Genomic DNA, 14785 nt, shown 5'->3' on the forward strand with positions numbered 1-14785 from the left:
TGTCTCTACTAAAAATACAAAAAAAAAAAAATAGCTGAGCGTGGTAGCCTGCACCTGTAGTCCTAGCTGCTCGGTAGGCTGAGGTGGGAGGATCACTTGAGCCTGTGATTGCACCATTTTATTCCAGCCTGGTTGACAGAGCGAGACCCTGTTTCATAAAAATAAAAAATAAATTCTACTGTGTATATTTAAGGTACATATTATTTGATACATATAGATATTAAAGTGGTTACTATAGTGAAGCAAGTTAACATATCTGTTATCTCACATAATTACCCATTTTTGTTTTTGTGACAAGAACCTCTAAAATCTGCACATTAGCAGGAATCCCAAATACAGTACAATTTTTTTTTTTTTTTTTTTTTTGAGATGGAGTCTGTCTCTGTCCCCCAGGCTGGAGTGTAGTGGCACGATCTTGGCTCACTACAACCTTCGCCTCCCAGGTTCAAGTGATCCTCCTGCCTCAGCCTCCTGAGTAGCTGGGACTACCGGTGTGTGCCACCACACCCAGCTATTTTTTTGTATTTTTAGTAGAGACAGGGTTTCACCATGTTGGTCAGGCTGGTCTCAAACGCCTGACCTCAGGTGATCCACCCATCTTGTCCTCCCAAAGTGTTGCGATTACAGGCATGAGCCACTGCACCTAGCCCCAAATACAGTACAATTAGAGTCCCTGGAGTCCTGATGTTGTACCTTAGGGCTCTAGACTTGCTCATCCTCCATATCCGCTACTTGCTATCCTCTGACCTCCATCTCCCTGCTCCCCTTCCCCCTCACCCCACCTGCCCTGGTAACCACTGTTTTATTCTCCTTCTCTGTATATTTGACTTTCTTTCTTTCTTTCTTTTTTTTTTTTTTTTGAGACTGAGTCTCATGCTGTCACCCAGGCTAGAGTGCAGTGGCGTAATCTCGGCTCACTGCAACCTCTACCTCCCAGGTTCAAGCGATTCTCCTGCCTCAGCCTCCCAAGTAGCTGGGGATTACAGGTGCCCACCACCATGCCTGGCTAATTTTTGTATTTTTAGTAGAGATGGGGTTTCACCATGTTGGCCAGACTGGTCTCAAACTCCTGACCTCAGGTGATCCACCCGCCTCAGCCTCCCAAAGTGCTGGGATTACAGGCATGAGCCACTGCGCCCAGCCTTGACTTTTTTTTGTTTAGAGTCCACATATAAATGAGATCATGCAATATTTTTCATTCTGCGTCTGGCTTATTTCACTTAGCATAATGTCCTCCAGTTTCATCAATGTTGTGGCAAATGGCAGAGTCTCCTTTTTTAAGGCTCAGTAATATTTTATTGTGTATATATATGCACACACACACATATATGCATCCACATATACATACATATATATACCTATATGCATATATGTATACACACGTATACATACATAGGCACATACATATACACATACATATAAGTATGTGCATATATATACACACCCACACACCCCAATTTCTTGTTTTTGAGACAAAGTCTCACTCTGTTGCCCAGGCTGGAGTGTAGTGGTGTGATCTCGGCTCACTGCAACCTCTGCCTCACAGGTTCAAATGATTCTCCTGCCTCAGCCTCCCGAGTAGCTGGGATTACAGACACCTACCATCATACCTGGCTAATTTTTGTATTTTTAGTAGAGACGGGGTTTCACCATGTTGGCCAGGCTGGTCTTGAACTCCTGACCTCAGGTGATCCACCCGCCTTGGCCTCCCAAAGTGCTGGGATTACAGGTGTGAGCCACTGTGCCCAGCCCCCCACTTTCTTCATCCATTCATCTGTCAGTGAATACTTAGGTTGTTTCCAAATCTTGGCTGTTGTGAATAATGCTGCAGTGAATGTGAGACTGCAGATGTCTTTACGAGGTGGTGATTTTATTTCCTTTGGGTGTATGCCCAGGAGAGGGATTGCTGGGTCATATGGTAGTTCTATTTTTAACTTCTTTAGAAACCTTCATCCTTTCATTCCATAATGGCTGCACCAATCTACATTCCCATGAACAGTGTAACCAATCACATTGCCTTTAAAAAAAAACTTTTAAAAAAGCTAAGACAGTTTATAAGACATACAGGAAAGTAAAGGGAATAAAATAATGAGCAAATCTATCACTTTGATTTAATAACTGTTAACATTTGCTTTATTTGCTTCACCATTTTTCCCCTAAAGTATTTAAAGGCGAATTACAAGTGTCACGACATTTCATCCCTAAATACTTCAGTTTGCATATTTTAAAATTAAACTTTTTCTTTCACAGTCATAAGACCAGTATTACACCCTACAAAATGAATAATATTTCCATAATATTACACAATACCTAGTCCATATTAACATGTACCTGGTTGGCCCTAAAATGTCTTTTAAAGGTAGATCCAGTCAAGGTTCACATAATTGTTAGGTCTCTTAAATTTCTTTAATCTAGAACAGTGGCTTTCAATTGAGGGTGATTTTGCCTCCAAAGGGACGTTGTCCCCAAAAGGAGACACTGTTGGTTATCATAACAGAGTTGGAGGTGAGGGTGCTACCTGCATGTAGTGAATATTTAATATCCCACAAAGCATAGGACAGCCCCCTATAGCAAAGAATCATCCAGCCCAAAATGCCAGTAGTGCTGAGTTTGAGAAACCCTGCATGAAAACAGCCCCACCCAATTTTTTTCATGCTATCAATCTGTTGAAGAGTCCAAGTCAATTGTCCTGTAGAAAGTTCTATTAATATCTTCTCAGTTTGGCTGATTATTTCCTATGCTGTCATTTAGCTTGTTCCCCACTCCTCTGTTAATTGCCTACAGCTGGAACTTAGGTCTAAAAGTAGTTAAGGAATTTGAAATACAGTAGTAAAAAGGATCCACTAAAGAGCCCTTAGCCAGTTGGTGGGCCACTCAACTGGCTCCAACCAGTTGAGCCTCTTGCCTAGTGCTCCAGCCACTCTTCCATGGCCCTTGGGTATGAGGTGGGGCAAAGACCTGACAGCCCTCCAGGTGCCTTCTGGTAGCTTGTCTTACACCCCAGAAATGAGACCTGTTTTGAAGTATGGCCCTTTCAACAGGTCACTGTTCACTTTGACAAGATGCTGACCACTAATGCCAAGCTCCGGAAGGAGATTGAAGACCTACGATTTGAGAAGGCTGCTTATGACAATGTCTACCAGCAGCTCCAGCACTGCCTGTTGATGCAGAAGAAAACCATGAACTTGGCCATTGAGCAATCTTCTCAGGCCTATGAGCAGAGGTGGGCTGGGGATAGGTCCAGGGGCAGTGAGGTCTTTTAGCCCCTTGCTGAGCATCTAGCTTCCTCCTCTGAGCCACCACTGTCCCTGGTTGTTGTGTGTTGGAGAATCTTAAATCATAGTAGTGATAATTCTGAGCACTGACTGTGTGCCAGGCATGATGCTGGGTACTCTGGTGGGTATTGTTTTAACTCTCACAACTGGCCTAGGAGTTATTATCCCCATTTTACAGACCGGAACATGCAGGCTTAGAGATGCTAAAATGCCTACCTGAGATCCAGGTAAGTGCTGATTGTGGTGAAGTTGAGATTCAAACCTCTGTGCTGTACCATCTCCTCCAAGTTCCCCTGCCTCTAGTCCAAGGGGATCTTTCTCAATCTGGGTCTCTGCTGGCTTCACACTCATAGGAGCAAAAGGCATATAGTTTGGCTGTGAAGGGCATAGGCTTCAGAGTCAGATCTGGGTTTAAATCCTGGTTTCATCACTACTATATTGTTGTAGGAACTCTTTAGATGGTAAAGAGGATTAAATAATATATACATGTAAAGTAGTGCCTGGGACACAGTAATTGATAAGTGGTGATGATGGTGGTGACGATAATGATGGTAATAATGGTGATGATGGTGATGGTGATGACGGTGAATAATGGTAATGGTAATGATAATGACTGTGGTGACGGTGGTGGCGATGATGGTGATGGTGATGATGGGGATGATAGTGGTGATTAGGAAGATAATGATAATGATGGTGATGGTAATCATGGTGATGATGGTGATAATGGTGATGGTAATGATGATGATGATGATGGTGATAATGATGGTGATGATGGTGGTGGTGGTGGTGATAATGATGATGGTTATGGTGATGATGGTGATGATGAGGATGGTGATGGTGATGGTGATGATGGTGATGAGGATGGTGATAGTGGTGATTAGGAAGGTGATGATGATGGTGAGGTGGTGATGGTGGTGGTGATGGTGGTGGTGGTGATGATGGTGAGGTGGTGATGGTGGTGGTGGTGATGGTGGTGAGGTGGTGATGGTGGTGGTGATGATGGTGAGGTGGTGATGGTGATGGTGGTCATGGTAATGATGGTGATAATGGTGATGATGATGGTGGTGGTGGTGATGGTGGTGATGGTGACGGTGGTGATGATAATGGTGATAATGGTGATGGCGGTGGTGAGGATGATGATGGTGACAGTGATGATATTGGTGATGGTAGTGATAATGGTTATGATGATGGTGGTAATGGTGATGGTGGTGGGGGTCATGGTGATGGTGATGATGGTGGTGGTGAGGATGGTGATGGTTGTGATGTGGTGATGGTGGTGGTGATGGTGATGGTGGTGATGATAGTGGTGATGGTGGTGATGGTGGTGGTAATGATGATGGTGATGGTGGTGATGAGGATGGTGATGGTTGTGATGTGGTGATGGTGGTGGTGATGGTGATGGTGGTGATGATAGTGGTGATGGTGGTGATGGTGATGGTGATGGTGGTGATGATAGTGGTGATGGTGGTGATGGTGATGGTGATGGTGGTGATGATAGTGGTGATGGTGGTGATGGTGATGGTGATGGTGGTGATGATAGTGGTGATGGTGGTGATGGTGATGGTGATGGTGGTGATGATAGTGGTGATGGTGGTGATGGTGATGGTGATGGTGGTGATGATAGTGGTGATGGTGGTGATGGTGATGATGGTGATGGTGGTGGTGGTGATGGTGTGGTGATGATGATGGTGGTGGTGATGATAGTGGTGATGGTGGTGGCGGTGATGATGGTGATGGTGGTGGTGGTGATGGTGTGGTGATGGTGATGGTGGTGGTGGTGATGATGGTGATGGTGGTGGCGGTGATGATGGTGATGATGGTGATAGTGATGATAGTGGTGATAATGGTGATGGTGGTGAGGATGTTATGGTGACAGTGATGATGGTAATGGTAGTGATGATGGTGATAATGGTGATGATGATAGTGGTAATGGTAATGGTGGCAGTGGTGATGATGGTGATGGTGGTGGTGATGATAGTGGTGATGGTGGTGACGGTGATGATGGTGATGGTGGTATGGTGATGGTGATGGTGGTGGTGGTGATGATGGTGATGGTGGTGGCGGTGATGATGGTGATGATGGTGATAGTGATGATAGTGGTGATAATGGTGATGGTGGTGAGGATGTTATGGTGACAGTGATGATGGTAATGGTAGTGATGATGGTGATAATGGTGATGATGATAGTGGTAATGGTAATGGTGGCAGTGGTGATGATGGTGATGGTGGTCATGGTAATGATGTTGATAATGGTGGTGGTGGTGATGGTAATGGTGGTGATGGTAATGATTGTGGTAATGGTGGTGGTGATGATGGTGATAGTGATGGTGATGGTGGTGATGATAGTGATGATGGTGATGATGGTTATAGTGATGGTGGGGTGGTGGTGGTGATGGTGGTGATGATAGTGGTGATAATGGTGATGGTGGTGGTGATGATGATGGTGACAGTGATGATGGTGATGGTAGTGATGGTGATAATGGTGATGGTGATAGTGGTAATGGTGGTGGTGGTAATGATGATGATGGTGACGCTGAAGGCAATGATGATGATAATGATAGGAAAATCATTTCTGGGAGTGATCTAGAGCTTACACCTCCTGTTGTTCAGGTAAGGAGGATTGTTTTTACACACTGAGAAACCTTTATGATTAATAAAAGTGATAGTCATTCTCTAGGCAGGAAGGCCTTCTGGACTGGCAGGGAAAGGGAAGTAGAGAGGAGGAGCCTCAGATGCTCAGGCTCTGTACTCCCTTTGCCCAGGGTGGAGGCCATGGCTCGAATGGCTGCCATGAAGGACCGCCAGAAGAAGGACACCTCTCAGTACAACCTGGAGATCCGAGAGCTGGAGCGTCTCTATGCCCACGAGAACAAGCTCAAGTCCTTCCTGCTTGTCAAGCTGAATGATCGCAATGAATTTGAGGAGCAGGCCAAAAGGGAGGAAGGTACACCCTCCAGGAGCAAGCTTGTGCTCTCTCGCTCTCTTTCTTGCCTTCTTTCTCTCTTTCTCTCTTTTTAAGTGAAGGTGCCCAAGTCTCCTTGTGGTTGTCAAATTTAGCAAATGAAGATATAAGATGCCTAGTTAAGGTTGTGCATGGTGGCTCACGCCTGTAATCCCAGCACTTTGGGAGGCCAAGGCAGGCTGATCATTTGAGGTCAGGAATTTGAGAACAGCCTGACCAACATGGTGAAACCCTGTCTCTACTAAAAATACAAAAAAATTAGCTGGACATGGTGGTGAGTGCCTGTAATCCCAGCTACTTGGGAAGCTGAGGCAGGAGAATCACTTGAACCCAGGAGGCAGAGGTTGCAATGAGCCAAGATCATGCCACTGCACTCCAGCCTGGGCAACAGAATAAGACTCTGAGACCCTGTCTCAAAAAAAAAAGCCTAGTTAAATTTAAATATCAAATAAACAATAAATAAATGTTTAGGATAACTATGTCTCATGCAGCATTTGGGACATGCTTATGATAAAACTTGTTTGTTTATCTATAATTGGGACATATTTATACTTAAAAATATATTTGTCTGAAATTCAAATTTAACTAAGAACCCTCTATTTTATCTGCCAATCCTAATTTGCAGCGTGTGTCTTCATCTGGGGCTCTCTTTCTATTATTTAGAGGGAGACTTATTGTCAGGGGTCCCCAGGTTCATCTCTAGGTTTGATGATTCACTAGAATATCTCGCAGGACTCAGCACTGAGGCACATTCATGGCTGCGATGCATTACTGTGAAAAGGCGCCAAGCAAGATCAGCACAGGGAGAAGGTGTACGGTCCGGCGTCTGGAGGAAACTGGGCACAAGTTTCCAAGTACAGTCACACTGAGCACACACGGTTCTTCCAGGATCTGTGACCACACATGTCAAGAGTTATCTACTAGGCTGGGCATGGTGGCTCATGCCTGTAATCCCAGTGCTTTGGGAGGCCAAGTTGGGAGGGTCACTTGAGGCCAGGAGTTTGAGACTGGCCTGGGCAAATGAGCAAGACCCCATCTCTATAATGAATAAAAAAAAAATTAGTTGGGCATAGTGGTACATGCCTGTGGTCCCAGCTACTCGGGAGACTGAGATGGGAGGATGGCTTGATCTCCGGAGGTCTGATGGTGACAAGGTGCTGAGGGGTAGAAAAAAGCAGATCCTAAGTCCAGGAGTTTGAGGCTGCAGCAAGCTATGATTGCGCCACTCCAGCCTGGGTGACAGAGTGAGACCCTGTCTCTTAAAAAAAAAAGGTTATCTCATAGTGGGGTATACTAGAGATTCAGTACCCCAAATTCTTACCGGGGGCTGGTCGTGTAGACACCCTCTGCCTAGCACATACCAAAATTCTAGACACCCAGAGGAAAAACAGGTGTTTGGGATAAACTGCTGGGCATGGTGGCATTTGCCTGTGGTCTCAGCTACTGGGGAGTCTGAGGTTGGAGGATCACCTGAGCCTCCCCAGAACAGTGGGGAGCCACAACCTGTAAAAAGGTCACATGGTCAGGTGTGCCTAAAAGATCCCTTTTTTTTTTTTTAAAGAAACAGGGTCTTGTTCTTTCTCCCAGGCTGGAGTGCAGTGGTGTGACAGTCACAGCTCACTTCAGCCTTGACCTCTTAGGCCCAAGCCATCCTCCCACCTTGCCGTCCTGAGTAGCTAGGACCACAGGCATTCACCACGACACTTGGCTAATTTTTAAATTTTTTTTTTTTAAGACGGAGTCTTGCTCTGCCTCCAGGCTGGAGTGCAGTGGCGCAATCTCGGCTCACTGCAACCTCCACCTCCTGGGTTCAAGTGATTCTCCTGCCTCAGCCTCCTGAGTAGCTAGGACCACAGGCATTCACCACGACACTTGGCTAATTTTTAAAATTTCTTTTTTTTAAGACGGAGTCTTGCTCTGCCTCCAAGCTGGAGTGCAGTGGCGCAATCTCGGCTCACTGCAATCTCCACCTCCTGGGTTCAAGTGATTCTCCTGCCTCAGCCTCCTGAGTAGCTGGGACTACAGGCATGCGCCACCACACCCAGCTAATTTTTGTATTTTTAGAAGAGACGGGGTTTCACCATGTTGGCCAGGATGGTCTCAGTCTCTTGACCTCGTGATCCACCTGCCATGGCCTCCCAAAGTGCTGGGATTACAGGTGGGAGCCAGTGCACCCTGCCTAATTAAAAAAATTTTTTGTAGAGGTGGGGTCTTGCTATGTTGTCCACGCTGGTCTTGAACTCCAGGGCTCAATCCCTGTGCTGGGATTACAGGTGTGAGCTACCATGCCCGGCCAGGGCAGGGATTTTGTATCAGCAGTGCCTAGCACAGTGTGTGGCTCATAGTAAATGCTTCATGAGATATTTGTGAAATGAATGATGGGTGAAGCTTCTGCTCTATCTCCTGAAAACATCTAGCCTCATCCCTAAAGCATACTACTAGATAGATAGATAGATAGATAGATAGATAGATAGATAGATAGATTTTTTTTTTTTTTTTTTTTGAGATGGAGTCTTGCTCCATTGCCCAGGCTGGAGTGCAGTGGTGCAAACTCAGCTCACTGCAACCTCTGCCTCCCAGGTTCAAGCAATTCTCCCAGCTTAGCCTCCCATGTAGCTGGGATTGCAGGCATGTGCCACCACACCTGGCTAATTTTTGCATTTTTAGTAGAGACAGGGTTTCGCCATGTTGGCTAGGCTGGTCTGGAACTCCTGACCTCAGGTGATCTGCCTGCCTTGGCCTCCCAAAGTGTTGGGATTACAGGCATGAGTCACCATGGCTGGCCACAATAATATTGATCACGTTACTGTCTGCCTGGCACGGATCTGAGGTGCTTCCTTTTGAGTGTCACAGTGGCTGATTTTTCCTTTCCTAGCTCTCAAGGCAAAGAAGCATGTCAAGAAGAACAGGGGAGAGAGTTTTGAGAGCTACGAGGTGGCCCACCTCCGGCTGCTGAAGCTAGCTGAGAGTGGGAACCTAAACCAGCTCATTGAAGATTTTCTGGCCAAGGAGGAGAAGAATTTTGCTCGGTTCACATATGTCACGGAGCTCAACAACGACATGGAGATGATGCACAAGAGGACCCAACGAATCCAGGTCAGGGCGGCTCTGCTTTCCCAGGCCCTGGGCCCCTGTGTCCACAGCAGCCTTTCCAGGGCAGTCTCCTAGGAAGGCTCTGTGAGAGGCACTACAGAAAGCAGTTTGGCCAACACCACTCTGTTCCCCCTACATTTTATTTTTGAGACGGGATCTTACTCTGTCACCCAGGCTGGAGTGCAGTAGTGCGATATTGGCTCACTGCAGTCTCGACCTCCCAGGCTGAAATGATCCTTGCATCTCAGCCTCCTGAGTAGCTTGACCTACAGGTGTGCACCACCATGCCCGGCTAATTTTTGTATTTTTTGTAGAGTTGGAATTTTGCCATGTTGCCCAGGCTGGTCTCGAACTCCTGACCTCAAGCAATCCTCCCACCTTGGACTCCCAAAGTACTGAGATTACAAGTGTGAACCGTTGCGCCCAGTGTCCCCTTACTTTTTATTTGTATTTTTTTGAGACGGAGTCTTGCTCTGTCATCCAGGCTGGAGTGCAGTGGTATGATCTTGGTTCACTGCAACCTCCACCTCCCTGGTTCAAGAGATTCTCCTGCCTCAGCCTCTGGAGTAGCTGGGACTACAGGCGCCTGCCACAACGCCCTGCTATTTTTTTTTTTTTTTTTGTATTTTTAGTAGAGATGGGGTTTCATCATGTTGGCCAGGCTTGTCTCAAACTCCTGGCCTCAAGTGATCCACCACCTGCCTCAGCCTCCCAAAGTGCTGGGATTATAGATGTAAGCCACCACACCTGGCCTGTAATTGTCTTTCAATGTATAGATACATTTCATGTATTCATGTCCCCCAACCCAATAGTGACTTTATAATCCATGGCATGTTTTATTAACCAGCATTCAGTAAACTACAGTCCATGGCTATTTCTGTGTAGCCCATGAGCTAAGAATGATTTTTACATTTTTAAAGGATTGTGAGAAGAAAAAAAAAAGAGAGAGAGAGAAATATGCAAGAGGGACCTGCAAAGCTGAAAGTATTTCTTATTTGGCCCCTTACCTGACCCTTGTTAATCAACAGTTTCGAGGAGTGAGAACTCATTCTTATCTTGGTGAGACTTGATGCACAGGCCCTGACAAGTCCTGCAGTAAAGAAGCCTGTCTACCTTTGTTGAACCCATAATTTCTCAAATGTCATTGGCTTCCTGGGCTATTTACACTCCAGTACATAAATAAACATCCTTTGGAACTGTCTGCATGGAATAGAGTCTAAACCCTTCAGTGTGACATTCCAGCCCCTTCAAAATTTGGCTTCTACCTGCCTTTGCAGACACAGGTCCTGTTATGACCTCCAAGACACCCTCTGCTGCTGCCAGCCCCAGCTGTCCCATGCATTTCCCTCCACCAGTGCCTTCCCGTGCTGTTCCCTCTCCCTCCCCTCCTTTTCTTTTCTGATGAAATCCTGCTCATTAGTCCTGACCCTGCACAAATGTCGCCTCCTCTGGGACTTCATTAGTCCTTCTTCTGCAGGACCTGTCCTCTGCTTACGTGATGAGGGGAGCTGCTTTCCTTTGCAATATGTCACTGTTTCCCAAATGTGGGGCATGCACGCTGGCCATGTGCAAATAGATTGCAGCTAGAATATAGGTGAAAACATTTTCATTTACTAGTGACGAATTAATTTTTAAAGGAATAATAGAGCTTGCAGAGCAAACTTGTGATTTAATGGATATTTACTTAGGGTAGTAAGTAATAATAACAGTAAACAAAGAATAATAAACATAATAAACAGATTGGCTTGGTTTACAGAAAACCATTATAGATAATAACAGTCCATGTGGCTGCAAAAAATGGAGTGAAGGTGACTTTATCAATTAGGGTTGTCACAGGAAACAGCACAGCCAACATGGGTAAATTGGTCAGGCACAGTGGCTCACACCTGTAATTGCAGCACTTTGGAAGGCTGAGGCGGGTGGATCACCTGAGCTCAGGAGTTCGAGACCAGCCTAGGCAACATAGTAAAACCCTGTCTTTACTAAAAATACAAAAATGAGCTGGGTTTAGTGGCCTGCACCTGCAATCCCACTATTTGGGAGGCTGAGGCAGGAGAATCCTTTGAACCCAGGAGGCGGAGGTTGCAGTGAGCCAAGATGGCACCACTGCACTCCAGCCTGGGCGATAGAGGGATACTCCATCTCAAAAAAAAAAAAACAACAAAAAAAAACCCACCCCAAAAAACCACCAAAGCTCAAAAATAAAATGGGTAAATTGAGGAGAGTTTTTAAAAAGGGACTGTTTCCAGACATCTAAGGAAATTAAGAAGGGAGCATGCGGGAGTATCCAGAGCTCCAGAAATGGGTCAGGGGAGGGAGGAATGAGGATATGGCTGCCTGCTATGCCCTTCCTGGAGGGGTGCAGCCAAATTAGGGACGGGCCCAGGGGGTGGCAAATACCCCAACCTCCCTCTCCTCCCACCCTTTATCTCCCACTTGTGCCTCCCACTGGCTGGCTACTCAGCAGCCAAGCACAAGGGAGCCCATTGGTGCAAGCCCTGCAGGTCCCAGGCAGGGCATGGGGAGGTGTGGGGTGGGAGGTGCACCCGGGGGTGGGGAAGACAGACTTGAAGGACCCTCATGCCACTCTCTGTCCCCCTCCCAGAAGGAGGTCTTCCTGGACAAGGGTCCAGGACAGGCACAGGAAATGGTTCTTCCCCAGAAATGACCTTGACCTCCCATTCACCTTGAGGCTGCTCTCATCCTTTCCTCCTGCAGTCGCACAGCATCTCCCGCACAAGGACAAGTGCAGGCACTCTGGGACTCAGTGTCTCTATCTGTCAAATGGCACACACACTTGGACTAGAGGAGTCTTCCAAGTCCAAACTCTTTTTGTAAAAAAAGTTTCAAACTTTTATTTAAAAAGCTACAAAACTTTTTTTTCTTTTCTTTTTTTTTTTTTTTTGAGACAGAGTCTTGCTCTGTCACCCAGGCTGGACTGTAGTGGCACGATCTTGGCTTATTGCAACCTCCACCTCCCGGGTTCAAGCGATTCTCCTGCACAGGCTCTGGAGTAGCTGGGACTACAGGCATGAGCCACCACGCCTGGCTAATTTTGGTATTTTTAGTAGAGACAAGGTTTCACCATGTTGGCCAGGATGGTCTTGAACGCCTGAACTCAGGTGATCCGCCTGCCTCGGCCTCCCAAAGTGTTGGGATTACAGGGATGAGCCACCACGCCCGGCCATACAAAACGTTTTTGTTTAATCCCATGTTATGAGGAAACACTGGTATATAAAACATAGGAAACGGAGCAGACCTGGATGAAGGAGTGGGGGTGGGATGGGCCATGGGCGGGGGCTGGGACCCTACCTTTTTGCCTTCTTCTGGCACCTTTGCTCAGACTAAGGGATCAGGTTAAAAAAATTTTTTTTAATTAAAAACAATTAGGATTCTAACATCTGACTTCACCCCTCCCTAGAGGGCTGGGGGCGGAGTCTCATAAACCAGCCTCCTGAGTTGCTGGGACCACAGGCACGCGCCACCATGCCCAGCTAATTTTTATATTTTTAGTAGAGACGGGGTTTCACCATGTTGGCCAGGATGGTCTCAATCTCTTGACCTCGTGACCCGCCCGCCTCGACCTCCCAAAATGCTGGGAATACGGCGTGAGCCACCGCGCCCGGCCCCAGCCTTCTTTTTTAGTTTCGTTTGGTCTCTTCCACCTCCCCAAGTTGTTAAATTCTTAGTGGCAGTGATTTAAAAACCAGGATATTCCACATGAAACTCTGAATTTCTGGTTTTTCTTGGAAAATCAGATCTGACACCTCCCGCCCACATTCCCGCGGGAATCCGAGTTCCTACAAACGGAGCCATAGGCTGCCGCTTCGCTCACAGACACCAGCCAGGCTGAAGTGCTCCAGGGCCCGCAGAGTTTAGCGGGCCTTTGAGTTGCTAACTGAGGTTCAGGCGCGTCACCACTGTCCTCTGGCGGCCATTTGCGGTATTGCAGGGAAGGTCTTTGCGGGCAGGCCTGGAAGTGGGCAGGACTCTGAATTCTCGGGTCCCAGTGGGACACCGAGGACAAGCCCTAGCAGAGGGGTGTGAGGACCCCGGCTGGATATCCTGACCTGATAGAAAATATTCCTGAGTTGAATTGGCCTTGATTTTCCCCACTCCTCATAAGGGGACCCTCTTCCTTAGAGTCATGACAAATATGTCTAAGATGGGTAAGCGCTGCCCTCTCTGGGCCTCAGTTTCCCCATCTGTAGAGTGATGTTTGGACAGAACAGTAGCTTCCAAGCTCTTTGTTAAGGTTACATAACTGTGACTTTTTGGGCTCAAATAGAGCTGCAAATGCCTGTTGAATAAGTCCAGAGAGCACTGATTTCCAATGGTAAGACTTAATTTTGCAAAAAATGTTACAGGACAAAGATACGCTCACTGTAGAGAATCTGGAAAGCAACTAAGGATGGAAGGAATTTTAAACCACCCACTATCCCATTGCCTGAGACAATCACTGGTGACATTCTGAAATATTTCCTTCCAACTTCCAACTTTTTTTGGTCCTTCTTTCCTTCCTTCCTTCTTTCCTTCCTTCCTTCCTTCCTTCCTTCCTTCCTTCCTTCCCTCCCTCCCTCCCTCCCTCCTTCCTTCCTTCCTTTTTCTTTCTTTTTCTTTCTTCTTTTTTTGCAGGATCTCACACTGTCACCCAGGCTGGAGTACAGTGGCTTGATCTTGGCTCACTCCAGCCTCAATCTCCCTGGCTCAGGTGATAGTCTCATCTCAGCCTCCAGAGTGGCTGGGACTACAGGCGCACACCACCACACCCAGCTAATTTTTGTATTTTTTGCAGAGATGAGGTTTCAGTGTGTTGCCCAGGCTGGTGTCATTGGTTGTGCTTTTAAAATGTACCATGGTTATTATCATATAAAGTTGTGTATCTGATTGAAGCAAATGTCCTTTTGGTTATTCGTTCATCCAGCAAGTATTTATTGAGCACCTACTGTGTTCCAGACACTGCTCTAGACCCTGATAATGTGGCAGTGAACAGGATGACAAAAAGTTCAGCCCTCACAGAACTGCTGTTTTGGCAGGGAGAAACAGACAATAAACAACAAGCCCAATACTTACGTAAATTATAGAGTAAGTTAGAAAGGGAGATGCAGTGTGAGTAAAAAGAGGAAGTAGCACAGCGTAAGACGGGTTTTGGAGCTGGTTGGGGGCCCCAGGCAGTTGGGAAGTTAAGATCTGAGTGAACTTACAGGTGAGGGATTGAGCTGTCCAGATCTCTGGGGAAGAATGCTCCAGGCAGAGGAAACAGCACACACAAAGGCCCTGACGCAGCTTGCAAGCAGGCCAGGCTGTCTGGCTCGCAGAGAGAGACATGGGAGGGAGAGGAGATGAATCTGGGAGGTGAGGGCTGCTGGGCACATTTCCAGAAGAGGTTTTGGCCATGTCTCAGAGAGGCAGGGGCCATGGGAGATCTCCGAGCAGGGGAGCGGCGCCATCGACTC

At 46.8% G+C, this 14785-nt stretch overlaps 1 protein-coding gene across 8 annotated transcripts in view; it reads left to right on the top strand.

Moving 5' to 3' along the window:
- The window catches only part of CCDC63 (coiled-coil domain containing 63), a 63274-nt gene that overhangs the window by 30061 nt on the left and 18428 nt on the right, over positions 1 to 14785 (top strand). For all 8 annotated transcript variants that reach the window (XM_054528237.1, XM_054528239.1, XM_054528240.2 and 5 more), the window contains 3 exons: positions 3042 to 3223; positions 6037 to 6218; positions 9112 to 9332. In XM_054528237.1, the coding sequence (XP_054384212.1) occupies positions 3042 to 3223; positions 6037 to 6218; positions 9112 to 9332 (585 nt within the window). The remainder of the gene's footprint in view (positions 1 to 3041; positions 3224 to 6036; positions 6219 to 9111; positions 9333 to 14785) is intronic.

The sequence above is a fragment of the Pongo abelii genome, chromosome 10 (genome assembly GCF_028885655.2).
Source record: "Pongo abelii isolate AG06213 chromosome 10, NHGRI_mPonAbe1-v2.0_pri, whole genome shotgun sequence".
Taxonomy (NCBI): domain Eukaryota; kingdom Metazoa; phylum Chordata; class Mammalia; order Primates; family Hominidae; genus Pongo; species Pongo abelii.